Source organism: Pituophis catenifer, unplaced genomic scaffold, assembly GCF_029215685.1.
Source record: "Pituophis catenifer annectens isolate HBS135680 unplaced genomic scaffold, rPitCat1.0.hap2 SCAF_1, whole genome shotgun sequence".
Classification (NCBI taxonomy): Eukaryota; Metazoa; Chordata; class Lepidosauria; order Squamata; family Colubridae; genus Pituophis; species Pituophis catenifer.
In genome coordinates, this window is record NW_027256881.1 from 253,421,066 (window position 1) to 253,438,542 (window position 17,477).

General features: G+C 35.1%; 1 protein-coding gene across 1 annotated transcript; it reads right to left on the reverse strand.

The window, feature by feature from the left end:
• Positions 1-2,282: 2,282 nt before the first annotated feature.
• Positions 2,283-14,391, reverse strand: TMEM9B (TMEM9 domain family member B). The gene is made up of 5 exons (XM_070957470.1): positions 14,187-14,391; positions 11,496-11,587; positions 8,329-8,437; positions 6,791-6,925; positions 2,283-3,104 (listed from the first exon to the last, which is right to left on the reverse strand). The coding sequence occupies exons 1-5, from the start codon at positions 14,268-14,270 to the stop codon at positions 2,949-2,951; spliced, it is 576 nt and encodes a 191-aa protein (XP_070813571.1). The 5' UTR covers positions 14,271-14,391; the 3' UTR covers positions 2,283-2,948.
• Positions 14,392-17,477: the final 3,086 nt, after the last annotated feature.

Genomic DNA, 17,477 nt, shown 5'->3' on the forward strand with positions numbered 1-17,477 from the left:
TTGCAAAAAGCTAGGAAGTTGGGAATCTCCTGATCTCTGATGGGAGACTATTCCATACAATAGAAGCAACAGAAATCTGCCATGTATTTTAGAAAGACAAGGGGTGAGGACTTTTGGTAAGGCAAGGCAAACTGTCACCCACATTTTTTCCATTCCCTGGATCATGAGGGCATTACAGGAAAAAAAAAAAGCAATTGGATATTAGAAGTGGACTGCTGAAAATCTCTAAAAGATTTGGAGATTGCCCATATGTATGATTTTGTTGAATAGATGGCAGAAACTATTTTTTGCTGCTATTTGTAATCAGCTGAAAGTTATGGGTTCATGTTCTGAGCATTAAGTGCAGCCTTTTATGGACATAAGGTTTGACCAAACCTCATTTTAATCACTTTGGAGCTTAATTTTTTTCATTGCTTTTAAAATTGAAAAACCCTCAGATCTGCAAGTTTACCAGTTACCAAGAGACTTTCTCTTCAATCCATTTATTTTGAAAAGAAAAATGTTTTTCCAATTTTGTAATTATTTTTTTCCAATTTTTTTGCAATACACAGCAAAGGGGTGGTTATACAGCTGTTTCTAAGTGGCAAAGTTTTGGATGAAATTGATTTAAAGAAAAAAATGATGTTGATTAGAAAGATATTTGATAAAAATAAGATTTTTGAGGCAAGGGGCAAAGATAGTAGAAGAAAATAGAAGTCAGAATTGTATCTATTAAGAGTAGAAGGGGGGGAGTACAAAATTGGCTAATTTTATTTGTTATGTTTAATGACTATCTTGATTAGATAGGCTTTTTGTGGGGAGGGGGAGCTGGTGTGAAGGACTAGTGATGTGGCAGTTTCCCAGCAAGGCACATTCCAGAAAGGGAGGGGTGAGACAGGAGGCAGCATAGTCCTGAGATGGAGATCGAGAAAAAAAGTTGGCACAGCCATTCCCTAGAATCTCATAGGTATATCCAAAAGGTTTTAGGGTGGCAAGATTTGTCTGTAAAGAATTGAATTTTGGCTGAATTGCTCCATGCCATTCTTGGGCTTCACCTGACAAAATCTTTAAATTGATATAATGGATTAGTTTGTGACATTCACTTTATCTATTTTTGTTATCTAAATAAGGGATTATTATTTCTGGTAATATTTAATACTTTTTAATTTTTTGCAATTAATTTTTTTTTGTTAATTGGAATTACATTTTGTTAAAAAAGGGATTAGGGGTTTTTTACTAAATGGAAAGAGGGAGTATATACTTTTGTTAGGTATTTTTAATTTTTATTAAACTTTTGCTGATTAATAGAGCGCTAAAGATTTAGAGATAAATTCATAGAAAATGGATTGAGCTATGGAATGAAGATAATTTGGTTGCATTTTAAGAGACAGTGATAAATTGTTAATGTTGAATATACTTTTTAGTATTGTTGAATTAGGTCCTTGTATTAGATTTATGCTTAATATAATTTTTAATAAAATTATTGGGGGGGAGGGAAAGGCAAGGGATGTATACTCTTGACAGGTCCTCTTGAAATGACCAACCCAAGGAGGCAGATTCAGCTTTGGCTGCCTAATATCAATGTTGCACTGTGTAGGTCTTTAAAAAGTAACAACCAGCACTTTGAACTGGGTTCGGAAACCTGGTTGTAACCAGTGAAGTGACTTTAAAATAGATGTTACTCTGTATTGGTGGGATTGAACATTCTAATGCTCGGGCTACTGTTTTTTATACCAGCTGTAACTTCAAGATTATCTCCAAAAGCATCCTGACAGAGTATTTGGCAATAATCCAGATAAGTGGTCATTAAAGTAAGACTGTCATCAGGGCATTCTGGTCCAAGAAGGGCTGTAACTGGTACAGCAATGGAAGCTGTATAAAGCTCCCATGATCACAGCTTTCATCTGCCATTTAAGCAGGAGCTACAAATGCAAGAGACACTAACCAACTCTTTCAGGAAGAGCATGAACCTATCTAGAGAGGGATTGATGTTATTTGGATGCCATATTGTATATTGATGAACAGCACCTCTATCTTGGATGGATTTAATCAAACTCTTGTTTTGCTCCACTCCAATCTTCACTGCCTCCAAGCATTAGATAAAAAACTGTACAGCATTTATTTCAAATAACTAGGGAAATAACATTGTGGAATCCTTCTTAATAGTTTCATCCATTGACTTCTTGTGGGTACCAATTATAGTGACCTAATAGCCAAAATGGATTGCAGATAGGGTTTCAGATCAGATACGAAACAATAATGCTATAAAAGATGTAATTTAAAATAAATAAATCTACCTCTGATACCAATATTCTGAAGACTTTATTTGCATTCCATTATCAAGCTAATTTTAAAAAATAATTATCCACAAACTATTGAAATTTACATGAAATGCAGATAATCACACAGAATTTTTAGCAAGCAATGTAGAAGGTCCAATTCCAATTGTACTAAGTCTGTACCTTTAGTTAATATGTCAAGCTTCTAGCTTACCAATTATCTCTGTACATGTAAGGCCTACCTTATATTTATAGAAGCAAGCTAACAAGCTGATAGAAATATAATTTAACAGTTCAAAGTTTTGGAAGTGATAGCTATATGTACAACGTACAGCAGGTGATAAGAAAACAACGTATTTACAAAAGATTTCATATGTAGATCACTTGTAGCATACATGCTGCACATTCTTCTTCAAATTAATGTCAACCTCATTTAAGAACCATAGACAATTTTCTCTCCATGTCATAAGGATCACGCAAATAATTGCTTATATTTTATTAGTAAAAGCAATTCGGTATGTACAGAGATTTTGGCTTATTAAAAGATTTTCAGATCTTCCATTTGTGTTTGTGCTATCTTTGTTGTTAAGATGCAAAAACAAGCTTTCTGGTGTGTCATTTCGGGAAGACAGAGGTCAGTGATTTATTTTAGCATATTTCAATCAATATCCTGGAGATGTCACTGGTATATTAACTGAGCACAACATGGCGATCAAATACAGATTTACGCTGTTCTTGGACTTGGAGTTTCCATCGCTGCTGGGCATATTCAACTTTGTTCAACATGTTGGCCCTGCTTCGGGAACGTGCCAACACATCATGAGCATTTGCAAAAGGCTGGTGATCCTGAAATGAAGAAAATATTTTTATTAAATATTGCTCAGTATTTCCAAGCTAAACATGCATTGACAGATATATCCTAATGACACACACAACACACACACAAAAACACAGGGTGTGGGGGAGAGGAGGAGAGACTGAGACTCTTAACATCATGAGGAACAAATATATAGAAAGTTTCAACAACTGAATTCCAGGCCCAATTGTGGTCATTAGTTGAGGACTATCTGTATGTGAAAACACCCAGTTTTAGCATAATGTCAACTAATAGCACTATATATGAATTTCCAAGACAAAGAACAAAAAAGGCAATAAAATTGTAGATATTCATATAACAATCACTCTGAGTGTTCGTTATTAGAATTTAGGATTAAGCACTAGAGAGACGTTACACAACCTGACTGCAAATATAAAATAATGGACAGCTAGAGAACTATTTAGCCCTACACATCAGAATGGAGGAGGCAACTGCAGAATGTGTGGTCACTCCTCTTCCAAAAGGAATAACTGTTAGAAAGGATGGAAATCTAAACTCATCAATAGGGAAGAAGAGCCCTATTTTTCCTTCTTTCCTTTTTTTTTTTTGAACAATTCTACTGCAAAATGACGTGCATTTATAGTGTCTTTGAATATTGATACAACACTTAGAATTATTCTTCTTTCTGTAAGAGGGTATTCAAATTTAAATAGCCAGTACTATGTGACTTCGCAAAGTCTCTGTGTTATTTACTAGCAATACCTATTGTGAAGTTGTTTGGAATATTCACTCCATGATGTCAAAGAATACCAACATACATAAGTTTACATTCAATATCTTAATAAAAAGCAAAAATACAGCTGCTTAGTTGACAAAATACCAAGAGAATTATGTGTTTATATTAAACATTCAAATGTTAGGCATTTTAAAGAATAAATGCAATCCATAAACATGGACATTTACTATCAAATGCTAATACACTTTAAATGTTTTGAACACTATGTTTAAAGGTATGATTTAGAGAAGGTCATGCTAATTATTTACGTAACAATTTTATACTTCAAACTGCTTAACATTTTAATTTATTGGATTATTCAAGACTTCAGCATTACTATGAAATAGAAATCCACCAAATTATGAATCTGACATGTTTGAAAAAAATTCATATGGTTTTTGTATAAGACCCATATGAATATCAGGGATTAATTTATGTTTCTATTGAAATTCACAAGAAAATTAGCTAGATATAGAATAAATAATTGAACAAGTTTGTTCCTTCTTGTATCTTGATGTTAAAGTAAAATAGTTTCATGAATGACATGGTTTTATAATGAAGTCACAGCAAAGTAGGTAGGACTGAGGATACAATAGCACATGGTCACAATATTATTAAGCAAGCAGAATAGCATCTGCTAGCAGAAAGACTTTTTCCATAACCCTTTCTCTTTTGGACAGTTTGGGGGCCCTGTGGAAAAGATGTAGAGGGTGTCATGGTGGGCCCTCTGGAATAATGGCAGTCTCCTACGCAACAGTACATGATGATTCATGCAACACTGTATATAGCTCACTGGAATGAACCAGCAATATTAAGAGAACATTTAGAACCAGGAACCAGGATTTTTTCCCCATGGGCTTCATTGAATTGAATACATTCAAAAACAGATTGACTACTATGGTTTGTAATATATTTTCTAGCAATTACTGCATCATATAAACTCAGGGAAAAGGCAAATAGGAGCACATTTCCCCATAACTATGCCAAAAATCTAATTATTCAAATTCAGAAAGTTTAGGTATTGTAAATATGTCTTATTGTTTCCAAATTTAATTTGATAATTAGAATGATCAACTAGCACAACTTCCAGAACGCAGAATATTTATATATTTTCTGCATTATTTTGGGTCAAAAACCAAATGTTTAATCTTTCTGTGTATTGCTTCTTCTTTATTAATACCAGTAACACAGAACTGAAGCATTTAAATTTACATCTCCAAATTAACTTTTCAATAAAACTTGATTTCTAAATTGCTACGGTAAAAGTTTTTAGTTCAGATCATGAGATATATATATCTAATTATTTTTCAAATGAAGAGATATATGACTTACAATTATTATTTAATGTCCTGTTAAGATACAGTCATTTCATTCTGTATATGCTTTTTAAACTTGTTTTTTTCTGCCATGTATTTTCATGTTTATACTTGGCAGAATTTGTGACATTTTATTTTCTTCAGCTATTTGAAAACGCTGGCATAAAACTACTTAAATATATAATACTAATGTTAATATTAAAATATAGCAACAACATAACATGGAGTGGTGGTCACATTTATTAACTGATATTTGTAGTTTTTAGACAATCCCATCTGGTATTAATAATCTCCATACATTTTGCTATAGACATTTTTAAATATTCTGGTTATTTTTCTTCCTAATGAACTTCTAGTAATACATTAAGTTACTTTTTATTTAGTCAGATAATGATCCAACATGATGGTCAGGAATGTGCTTACTAGACTTTGCCTAAGTTTGTTATACGTATTATTTTTTCAGCAAGTAATACAGTCCATTAAATACCATTGTGCCTCCACTATTTGTTTTAATTAGCTGTTTGTAGACCAAATTCCAATGAATTAAAGATAAATAGCAGGCAGGCATGACATTAGATAAGAAAGTATAAGTGGAAATTTGTGAAAATCACTTTCTTGTGCTGCCAGTTAAATGTGCAGCTTAAAAGCCTTCTATAGTAAAGCTGCTGCTCCACAGGGCTTCAGGCAAGTTCTGTGGCATCAGAATACATCAGTCTCTTCATTTCAGCAATGCTAAGGGCAGAGATGAAGGGAGGTAAGCTGAATCTGTATGCATAGGGCAGAAGCATGAGGGCCTCATAGTATGACCATACTATGCTGTCACTAAGCAATGCAGACATGTGATGTTTTGCTTGACTACCACTTTGCTTAGCAATGGAAATTCTAGTTCCAATTAGGCTTGTAATCAAAATACTACCTTTAATTACAAATCTAAACAACAACATCTGCATCCAAGAAAGAATGGTGAATGGAGTGTGGCAAGTTTCTACAAATGTTTGTTATAAACATTGTATAGGAAATGTCAGGTGACTGGCATAAAGGCCACCAAGTCATCCTTATTTAATAGATTGTCAAATGTTAAAGATGTTAATATAATGTTGAATTATATACCAAAGTTTTGGAATTTGACTGCTTATCATCAATTAGGGGTCTATCAAGCAAGGGGTGGCTAAAAGAATTATATTAAGAAATTAGAAAAATATTATTCCATGTGTCAAAGAATGATTGTCAGAAATGTCAGATGTACCTCATAAATATCTTGTATTTTTCATATTAAAGAATTCACAGGTAATTATTGATAAGTATAAATACAGAAATATTTTTTCCAGGTTTTTCTTTTCCTTTTTCCTTTGCATTTTAGTTGTACATTTTTAAAAATTAAATATTGCTTTGTCAAAAAATAACAATATTTAAAGAGAAATTCATCATTCTGGAAACAGTGACAATCAATAGTAACCATCATGTTGAAAAATAACTACTATTTTCACTTCAGCAGTCAATTCTAAAATCTTAATGAAGATATCTTTCTCAGATTTTAAATCCTGTTTAAACTATCAAAATTAAACCTGTATTGTAATTAGGGAACTCATTACATATGTTTGAATAGATTAAACACAGAACTTACCCCAACATCGTCATCGCTCTGTATTAGCTGTGAATGTCCAAAGAGACGTCTCTTCAGAATTGGTTCTACCATAGTGAGATACACCATATATAGTAGCAGAAGACCCAAAATGGACAAATATATTATGATGGTAATCTATATAATAGAAGACATTATTTCAATTTATGCCATTTAAGATCATATTTATTTGGATTATATAGGCTGTCAAACTAAATTTAAAAGTCTAAAAACTACAACACATCTTATTTTTACTCATTAAATCCCAAAATACAGAAATAAATCAAAGAATTATAATTATGGATTTAGAATGGACTGAAAAAATAACAAGAGACCTTTTTTCTAAGGAGGAGAAGACATAGCAGAAAGATGAAATTCACATTTTCAAGTAATGTTATTAAAATTGCATCCAGTTCCCTTGTAAAGCTTAACGTGGCTTTAAAAATTACTGGATACTGGTTAATAAAAGTGAGCACTGCATTCAATTTCAGATGTTCTTCTAGAAACAATCAAATAAGGTAGGAAACATAAGCAAAAGAAAATATCCAACAGTTTAAGCAGTTTCTTGTACAAATTAAAAGACAATCTTCTTAGAAGCATCATATGCATGCTTAAAGGCAAATGTGTTTGATATCAGATATACACAACAAGTGCGATCAGTCCCAAGCTTGTACACTTGTATAACAAAGGTAATTTTACTGCATACTCAGCAGCATACATAGTATTTTCCAAGTGTATTTTGAACTGGCAAGAAAAAGTTAGTTAGAATGATGCATATCCACTAGGCTCCAAAGTTGTATAACATTAATGCTAAGAAACCAAATCATGTGGACTACAATTGAACTGGCAAGAATTAAGACCAATAAGAAAGAATAATATGTAATGTAATATAATCCAACATGTTTTCAAAACTGAAAACAAAAAAGCAATTCATGACCATGTAAAATGAATGAATGAATTAATTAATTAAAAAAAAAAAAAAGAAATCTTAGCAAGTTACAGGAAATAACCCATTTCCCTGAAAATAAGACATCCTGTGATAATAAGCCCAACTGGGCTTTTGAGCGCATGTGCTAAAATAAGCCCCCCCAAAATAAGCCCTCCCTGAAAATATTTAAATGCATGCGCAGCTGGTCCCCGCCATATCCTCTGGTTAGGGAGACAAAGCTGGAAATCAGGTAAGACGTCTTGCTCCACGCGCCCCAAAATAATAAGACCTCCCCGAAAATAAGGCCAAGTGCTTATTTCTGGGTTCAAAAAAATATAACATAGGGTCTTATTTTCGGGAAAACATGGTATCATCTTTAGACTTAGATAACGTAACAAAGTAATATATCCTAGCACCTAAGTGCTATGATCAAGTTAATTTGTAAATCAGTAAATTAGTTTTCACAAAAAGAAAAGGAAATTAAATTTTGCAAACATGCCCCGCTTTCACTATTTTATAATTTAACATACTGTTATAATACATGTGGATTTGGGGAAAAGACATTTGAACATTACTTAACAGAATTAAAACAGTAATCAGAGTTATAATTTACTTTTATTGTTTCTGAACTTCTTTCTTCATACTTGCATTCGCAACGCAAGCAATAGGCTTCAACGTCCTGCCCTAGAACTGGCATAGGGTCCACCACATGAAGACAATCACTGCAGGGGAAGGAAAAAATGTTTAGCAGGTATTTAGATAAATTTATACCACTAGAGAGAAATATTCATTAATAAAAACACATGCTGAATATAACCCTGAATGAAGAATTAACCAATCTATTATTAATTTGTATGAATGTTAGAAATACTTGACATTTAATCTACATAATACCAGCTTAAATTTTTAATTTGTCTCATTAGTATTTAACCTATTAGAAAATTTGTGGTTTCCAGGAAGCAAACAAATCTGTTTAAATGTCAACATTAGAATGTATCAGCTAAGTGAGCTCAAAAATATCACCTTCCTCTAATCTCACAGCCTTACATCTTTCATCAACTATCATACCTCCTAAATGGTGAGACAGCACCTTTGTTATCTGGAACTGGTAACATCAATAAGGAATGCAAACCACTCAAAGATGAGACTTAGGTACCCTTACCTGCAAATCTATCATGCCCCTAATCTTTTCACTTAAGCCATATTCTAAAATACAGTAAGAGCATATTACAAGGAATTTCATTTAGCATAAAATCATAGGGCATGCAATAATTTAAGACAAAAACTATAGATTCTATGAAAAAATCCTTTTTTTTGTGGCAAAAACTATGGAACAACTGAAAGAGGTTTCAAAAGAATATCATTTTCATTAAACAAATGATTGCAGAATAATAGGACTGACTATTTCATCTATGTTTTTCCTTCTATGTTATTAAAGTTATCATAATGTATGATATGCTCCAGACTTCTTTTATAGAATAGCAATTCCTTCTTCCTCATCTATAATATATTTCAGGAGCTTTTAATCCTGTACAGAAAATTCAGTATTTCTGAAGTGGATCTAATCATAATATGAGGCTTGTGGATTGAGGATGTAGCAAATCTGTGAAATGTCATATTATATTTTCATAAGGGATTTTCAGTGATTTAGGACTGATAAGGGGACATGTATACTAAGAGTTCTCAGATTTTGTCTTTTTATATGTCTTCCTGGACTCATTTTCTTCATTTTAGTTATTTTGTAATCCTTTTGATAATTATATCTGTACCAAGATGAGGAGAGAAAGTAGCATATTCCATTCATAACTGCATAACAATGTTGAATAAATTAAAGCTATTCATTATACTACCTGACAAACAAAATATTTTAGTTGAAGCGTCTTGTAAATTAAGTACCTCAATAAACTGGATTAATTTAATCCAACCAATTCACCCAATCAGAATAGAGCTGGAAGGTCTTCTATCCAGCCCCCTGTTCAAGCAGGAGACACTATACCGTTTCAGACAAGTGACTGTCCAGTCTCTCCTTAAAAACCTCCAGTGGTGAAGCACTCACTACTTCTGAAGGCAAAGTCTTCCACTGGTTAATTGTCCTCACTGTTAGGATGTTTCTCCTTAATTCCAGGTTCCTTCTCTCGATTAGTTTTCATCCATTGTTTCTTGTCCTGCCCTCTGTGGCCTTGGAAAATAAATTGACCCCCTCCTCTTTGTGGCAGCTTCTCAAAAACTAGTATACTGCTATCATGTTCCCCCTAGTCTTTCTTTTCTTTAGACTAGCCAAACCCAAATCCTGCAACCGTTCTTCATATGTTTTATTCTCCAGGCCTTTAATCATCTTAGTTGCTCTTCTTTACACTTTTTACAAAGTCTCAACATCTTTTTTGTAATGTGGTGACCAAAATTGGATGCAGTATTCTAAGTTTTGGCCTTACTAAGGCTTTATAAAGTGGTATTAATATTTCACGTGATTTTGATTCTATGCCTCTGTTTATACAACCAAGGATTTCATTAGCTTTTTTGTCTGCCGCCGCACAATGTTAACTCATGTTTAAGTGATTGATACTAGGACTCCAAGGTCCCTCTCACAGTTACTGTTACCCCCTATTGGAGAAAAAATAAATTATATGATCTAACACTATTACCAAAAAGGAACTATCCATCATGATAAATAACACCATAGTAAAGGTGCCTACTGCTGGAAATCTTCATGATATGAACACTGCAATAGGGGCAAGAATGGTTTGGCATTCTATCTGAATATCTACTGACTCCCTGTCTTCAGGAGATTTGCTCTTCTCCAGAAGTAGATAACCTAGGACAATAACAAGGGGATGTGGGAACTGAAGTAAAAAATCTTACCACAGGACCCGATTACTTGAAGGACAACTTGTCTCTCATTGAATCTGCCTAGCAGGCCTAGTTGATCTGATCTGGCAGGGCTGGTGCGCTTTGGATGCCTTGGATTAAACAATGCCATCTATTCTCTGTAGCAGTGCCAGCCATCAGGAATGAGGACACCCCCCCCCCCAGGGATTTCAATGGACCTTACCCTACTGGTGTTTTGAAGGGCCCTGATAGACTTGGCTTTTCACCCAGGTCTTTGGCAAGCATGAGTGAAGCCCCCTTTTCTACTTTTTCTTTTTTCTCATTTGGGCTTATCTCTGTCATCTTTGTTCTTTTTTTTTCCTAATCCTTTTAACAATTTGTAAACTGCCCAAAGATGCTGGGAGTTGGACAGCATATATTATTATTATGCTTGGTCACACAATTAGCCAGATATTTAGGCCAGATTTGGCATTTTTATCCATCTATTGAATCAGACAGATGTTGTTTTGATTATTATTAATCTACAACTACTGTATATCTGTATATACTGTATATCTAAGGGACATTATGGAAGATAATAATCTAAGACCATGAAAAATCAGCCTACAAACATGTATCAGATTTATTTTAAGATCTCAAGTTGTATTAAAGGTAAAGATAAAAGTTCCCTTCGCACATATGTGCTAGTCGTTCCCGACTCTAGGGAAAGCATTACATTGCCTTAAATTAAAAAGACTTTAAAATAAATCATTTTAAGGCCAAAGTATTTATAAAAAATATTCTGAATGTTATTTCAAATATAATCTTATATTTACTAGCAATGACCACAAGCAACTTCAATTTAAGCATCCAGATTTAACAATTTTCTTGATCCAAAATACTTTTGAAATACCAATAATAAATGAGCTATTTAAATTACTCTGATCTCTTAAATATTAACTATCACATACTTACCAGTCCTTCTGTGAAACATTTTTACTAAAAAATTTACCAGCATGGTCTTTGTATGGTGGACATATACATTTACATCGGACATCCTGAGAATTCTGTAAAGGCAAAGTGAATTAAGAATGATTTTGTCAGAATATTAAAAATTAAAAATGCAGGGAAACAGAAATAATTCTGAAGGGTGGTTTTCCAGTGCTGATGAAACAAAAGCAGAATAGATGGGGCTAAGACTCCTACTCAAAAGAAATGTGTCCAGATAAATATGTATTGGCTGTTCAGCATGATTAAAGAATCTTTTAAGTAGCATAATCGCAACCCCAACTGAAAGACAAAAATCAATTACAAGATGAGATGAGAATTTTTAGAGAATATTCAAACTAGAAAAGTAGCTCAGAAATGCATTTGCAAGAGTCATCTGCAATTCTATTTATTAATAAGCTTGATTTATTCAGAGGGATGCATGGCAATTAAATCTTATCTAGGAGTAAGATATTCAAGGTTTTAAGTGCCTTATCTCATTAATAAATAATTATATTAAACAGGATTAAAATGCAGCTCTACCTATTAACATTATTGAGCTTTAGTTATGGCTAAGTAGACAGTATTATTAACTAAGCATAACCTGACTAGTCATTACACTAAACTATGATTTATTTTAAGCATAGGTTATGGCATACAAATCCAACTAATATATATTTGCAAACAGCCATTTGCAAACAACAAAATTAAAAAACAGAAGTAGAAGAAAAATGATGATTTCCAGAAACCACCTAAACTTCAGAGGAAAAGGCAAGAATATGAGGAACATCTCTGTGCCTTGGCAACCAAGGAAAACAGGAAAGTGTTGAAGAGGTAACAAAAGAGATTTTGCAGTAGAAGGAGGCACAATATCACCCTTGTGAAGTAGCCTAAACAGGAAGCATGTCCAAATGAAGTAATTCTTCTTTATTGTAAAGTTACATTAACAGAATCTTGCAAGTCTAAAGTTGCCTTTACGGCCCCCCAAAAACTAGGGAGCTACTTACTAAGAAGTTCTATATGTTAGAAGAAACATTTCAACCCATCTTCAACATAAACTTCTTCATAGGATAGCTGTGAAAAACGATCTAGATATTTCAACTTGCCCAGAAAGCAGAGTGGTAAATAGTGTTTTATAGAGTACCACATTACCTATGTGTTGAAACAACAATCCTGTTACCTTCTATGCCCAATTCAGGATGATAAGATTATGGTATATACAGTCATACGAAATTTAGATCTGAATATCTACACGATCATATACTTTGCAAACTCATCTGATGCATTAAATATCCAGCAAGGTACTTTTTGTATATCCCAGTGTGGACACGCTTCAGTGGACTGAAGCATGGTTTTCAGCAGACTCCAGTGTAGATTGTATTATTTTCATAATAGATATATGTTATAGAACAAGTTGTTATTAAAGTGGAACTGGCTCCATCCTTGATATAATTTTAACCACTCTTTTATTTTAGAGATTTTCACACTGCTGATTTTAATCATTTTAATTGTACTGAATTTGAAATTGAATTATAGAGATATTACAAACCATCTATAATGGGAGTATGCAGTACACATATAAATAATTAAAACTATAATATTTAAGCATATACTTAAAATGTCTGACTTTTTACGTGCTTCACGATTGGGTGCTTACAAATTGAATAAATAAAAATAAAGCAATAAAATGTATGTATATATAATTCCTACTTGCACTATTCAGATATTCTTTCATTCAAAAATAAATTCATTCAAGTTAACTCTTCTTCCACAGTAAGATGCAGATAGATACATAGATAAAAAAATTAACATGCAAAGGTCATACACAACCCATTGTGCTTGGTCCTTATCTTGGCTCTATATAGGACTATATATTGAACAAACAGGAACAAATACAATATATATATATTGAACAAACAGTTATCTATCTATCTATCTATCTATCTATTTTGTTCCTGTTTGTTCAATATGTATGTATGTATGTATGTATGCATGTATATATATATGTATTTCCCATTTTTAAATTTCTCTGATACTTTTCCCCCATTCCCCTCAGAGATCCCAATTTAAAAGCATTTCAGACTGGAAGAAAGCATTAAAATCTCATTTGTAGCCAAATGTACACCAGACAGCCATATCCACCGTCAATAGAAAATTAAAAAAAAAAAAAAACTAACTGGAATGAAATGTTTATTCAAGCCGAGGTTGAATCACAAATTTGAGCATTACAGGCTTAAGCACCTTACTACAAGAAAAAGAAGTGACAAACATGGGGGGGGAGGGGGAGAGAAAGAAAATCGAAGCAACTTGAGATCATAAACACGGGCCTCTTCGGAGAACTATTCTTTCTGTTATTGCCGGCCAGGATATGCCTGGCTTTAGAAATATATAGAAATAACTCTTAAAAGTAATGAGAGATTTTGCTTAAAAGCGAGAAAGGGATAAGAGGGGAGGGAAAGCCGGAAACGAGGCGGGGATGGCAGTTTAAACGACCGGACGTGAACCCCGTTTTGGCCCAAGTTATCCAGGCGGCGGGGCGCCCTGCTTCCCCCGACTCCGAGAGGGTTTTTGGCGGACGGGAAGCAGGGAGGTAGGCAGGCGGACGGACGAGAGAGGGAGGGACGGAGGGCAGCCTTGAGCTTGGGGAATGGGTTGGAGGGAGGGTGGGGGGGCGCTCACCTTTTCGCCCGTTTCCTGACCCGCCGCCCAGGCCAGAGCCAGCAGCGCCCACAGCAGCGCCCACGCGCCCCTCGGGACCGCCATGGCCGACTTCTGCGCGGATCCTCGGCTTCCTCAGCGCCGCCAAGGCGGGCCCGGAGCCCGCAGCCTCGGCTCTCCGATCATCGAAACTTCCGCCTCCAAAGCCCGCCTCGGACCGGTCTTTCCGTCACGTGGCTCATCGGGCCTTCCGTTTCGGGGAGGGGCGCGGGGCCTCGAGCTGTCCTCCCCCCACAACCGGGAGACCAACCCTCACCCCCGTTGTTTGGCGCTGCCCTTTGGGCAAAAGGAGGCGAGGAAACTCCCCTTGGTAGAGAAAACGGGAAGAGTCCCGCCGTATCGCGGGTGTAAAAGCCCACGCCACCGCTAGATGGCAGCCTAGACCTAGAGGTGGCTCGTGGGAGCCCCCTAACGGTCACGGGCATTTCTGCAGTCGAGATACGGTAATAAGCATCTGAGGGTAGGACAAGAAGCAATGGGGGGGGAACTAATCAAGGAGAGAAGCAACTTAGAACTAAGGAGAAATTTCCTGAAAATTAGAACAATTAATCAGTGGAACAACTTGCCTCCAGAAGTTGTGAAAGCTCCAACACTGGAAGTTTTTAAGAAGATGTTGGATAACTATTTGTCTGAAATGGTGTAGGATTTCCTGCCTGAGCAGGGGGTTGGACTAGAAGACCTCCAAGGTCCCTTCCAACTCTGTTATTCTATTTCTATAATTCGTGGAAGCTGTGTGTCCAGCCATAAGGGAGATAGGAGGAGTTTGCTCTCCTTTCCTTCTCCTGGGAGGAGGAGAACCTCCCTTTTACTTAGAAATGAAAATTTGCCTGCAACTTGAAAATTGATATGCATAATCAACATAATAAACAGCATAATCAAATGCCTGCAACTACTTCCTTGATTGAAGTCATCCATAGATCCCAAAACTTTATTTGCCAAAGGGATATAGTGTGGCATATTACCAAAAAATAAAAACCCAGGATCATTTGTCTCATGTAAAAAGAAAAATAGCATTTGCTGCTTGCATATCACATTCCAACTTTTAGCTATCCTAGATAGCGAAAAGATTTGTTTTCTTCTGAAAACAATATTTTCTGCTTATTTTTATTACCATACATCACTTGTAAATAATTGAATTAACATTAATAGTCCAGTGTATGGCCCGTCCACTAACCTGTAATAGTTTTCATGCCAGCTTGCACAGGCTGTATTGGGTGAGGAATATGCTTTTCTATCACTAGTCAGATTTCTCCTTTATCCAATTGTACGTTTTACACAATCCCAGTTTTTACCAATAGATATATCAATATAAGTAATAAATATATCAGTAAAAGCAATTCAAGGTGCTGGTTGCACTTTTAAAGCCTTTCATAGCTTGGAACCAGGTGACCCAAGAGACAATCTTCTCCTAGTAATTTCTACTCATCCAATTTGATCCTGCAGGTTGAGCATGCTACAGGTTCTGTCAGCTAAGGAATGTTGACTGGTGAGTACTAGGAAAAGTGGAGCACATCTGCCCTGTCTCACCTGGAGGAGCAGGTAGATACTCAAGGAGAGACGGATACCAGTTGGCATGAATGAAACAAAAAGTAGATTAGATGAGGTCTAAAAGTGAAAATATTATCTTGATCTCATATTCTCATCCTTTTTTCCACTGTTTTTGACCCATCTTTACCTCTATTTGTCATCTAATATTTATTTTTCTGTTGGGTCCTTGGTGCTCTGAGATTGATGATTTTCTTGTAGACATTTCATTACCCAAATTACCGGTAAGTAACGTCATCAATGCTGGTAAGGAATGGGGTTTGCTCTTATTTTTATATACTACAGGCTTGCTTTGTCAGTGTTGGTGGGAGTGGTCTTGTGGTTCCTTGATTAGGCTGTTGCTTACTGTTATCTTCTTTGTCTGCATGGTAGTTGCTTGATAGGGGTATTGTTTACTTCTTGATTGTTGGTGTTAATCTTGGTGTTAATCTCTGAGTGTTGATTGCTGGTGGTTGGCATTTTGGTCTTTTTGTTTCCTTTTTGGCTTTTTCATTGTCTCCTTTGAGTGGTATGTAGACATTGACAAGTAACACTGACAGGACAAGCCATTAGAATATAAAAATAAGAACAAACCCTACTTCCTTTTAGCATTGATGGTGTTACCAAGTTTGGTAATGAAATATCTGCAAGCAAACCACCAAGCTCAGAGAGCAGTAAGGACCCCAGAGTACAGCACTGAGCTACAGATACTCTCTTTTATCAGTATTTATTTTTCTCTTCCAGATAGCAGGTTGCCAGGAAGAAATAGACAATTGTTACTAAAGGTCAGTACTGATTGCTTGCAAATGACTTTTGAAATTAATCTGAGGGCCTAGGATTGCATATGGCTCATTAGCCACCAGCTGCTCACACCTGGCCTAGTTTTTATTTTTCTGTTTTCCACCAATTGATACATTTTTTAATCTCACTAAGTATGGAAAGAGCCTTGTAACAGCTGGATAAAATATGGATATTTTGTGGAATGCCACTCAATATCCCTCTGGCAAATGGCAAGACAAATTCTTCTTGCTAGTTTCTTTTTTCCAGAAAATTTGAGCAAACTTCTGATATAATATAAAATAATGTGCTTAATGGGACTCAATAAATCTCTACATGCCATATCAAAAATGATAATTAGTATAGAAATAACTAAAGAAATGGCTTTCCCCCCCGGATTTTAATTAAGCATTTGATCCAGGGAAAAAGTATTAGAAGCGTATATGTTTGAACACTATTTTTAAATCAGATGTCTTAAAGATTTATATTTAGATCAGTCTCCCATCTAAGTACCATTATCAAACCAGTTCAGTTTAGATTTCCTGATTAACCAATGCTGGCTAGGTGTTGCCAGCAGCTTAAACATTTACAAATACTGCATGGCCAAAACTAGGTCTCTAAAGGTAGCTTGATATTGTACCTTGGCCTGGCAAAAATCTGCTCTCTCTTGTGTAAAAATCTAGTTTAAGAAACTATTTTGTGGAATGTTTGCTTCTAATTCTGAGCTTTGGATTCTTCAACTAAGAATATGTTTGAAATATATTTTGCTTATTCCAAAACAGTTGCTAAGAATTTGCAACGCTTTACAATCTGTAGCCTTACTGATTATACTTCATTACCTATTAGTGTGACTAAATGTGTGCGCATTTCCAAAGGTGTTGCAAAGAGAAAGCAGAACAACTCATTTTAAAATCAATTAATTGCATTCATTATTTCCTGTAGTTGGAAATT

Excerpts from the sequence above, each read along its gene's own strand:
- TMEM9B (XM_070957470.1), bottom strand. The coding sequence starts at position 14,270 with ATGGCGGTCCCGAGGGGCGCGTGGGCGCTGCTGTGGGCGCTGCTGGCT. Across the intron at positions 11,588-14,186 it reads GTCAGGAAACGGGCGAAAAG|AATTCTCAGGATGTCCGATG; the intron begins GTGAGCGCCCCC and ends TTGCCTTTACAG. Across the intron at positions 6,926-8,328 it reads GAAGTTCAGAAACAATAAAA|ATTACCATCATAATATATTT; the intron begins GTAAATTATAAC and ends TCTATTATATAG.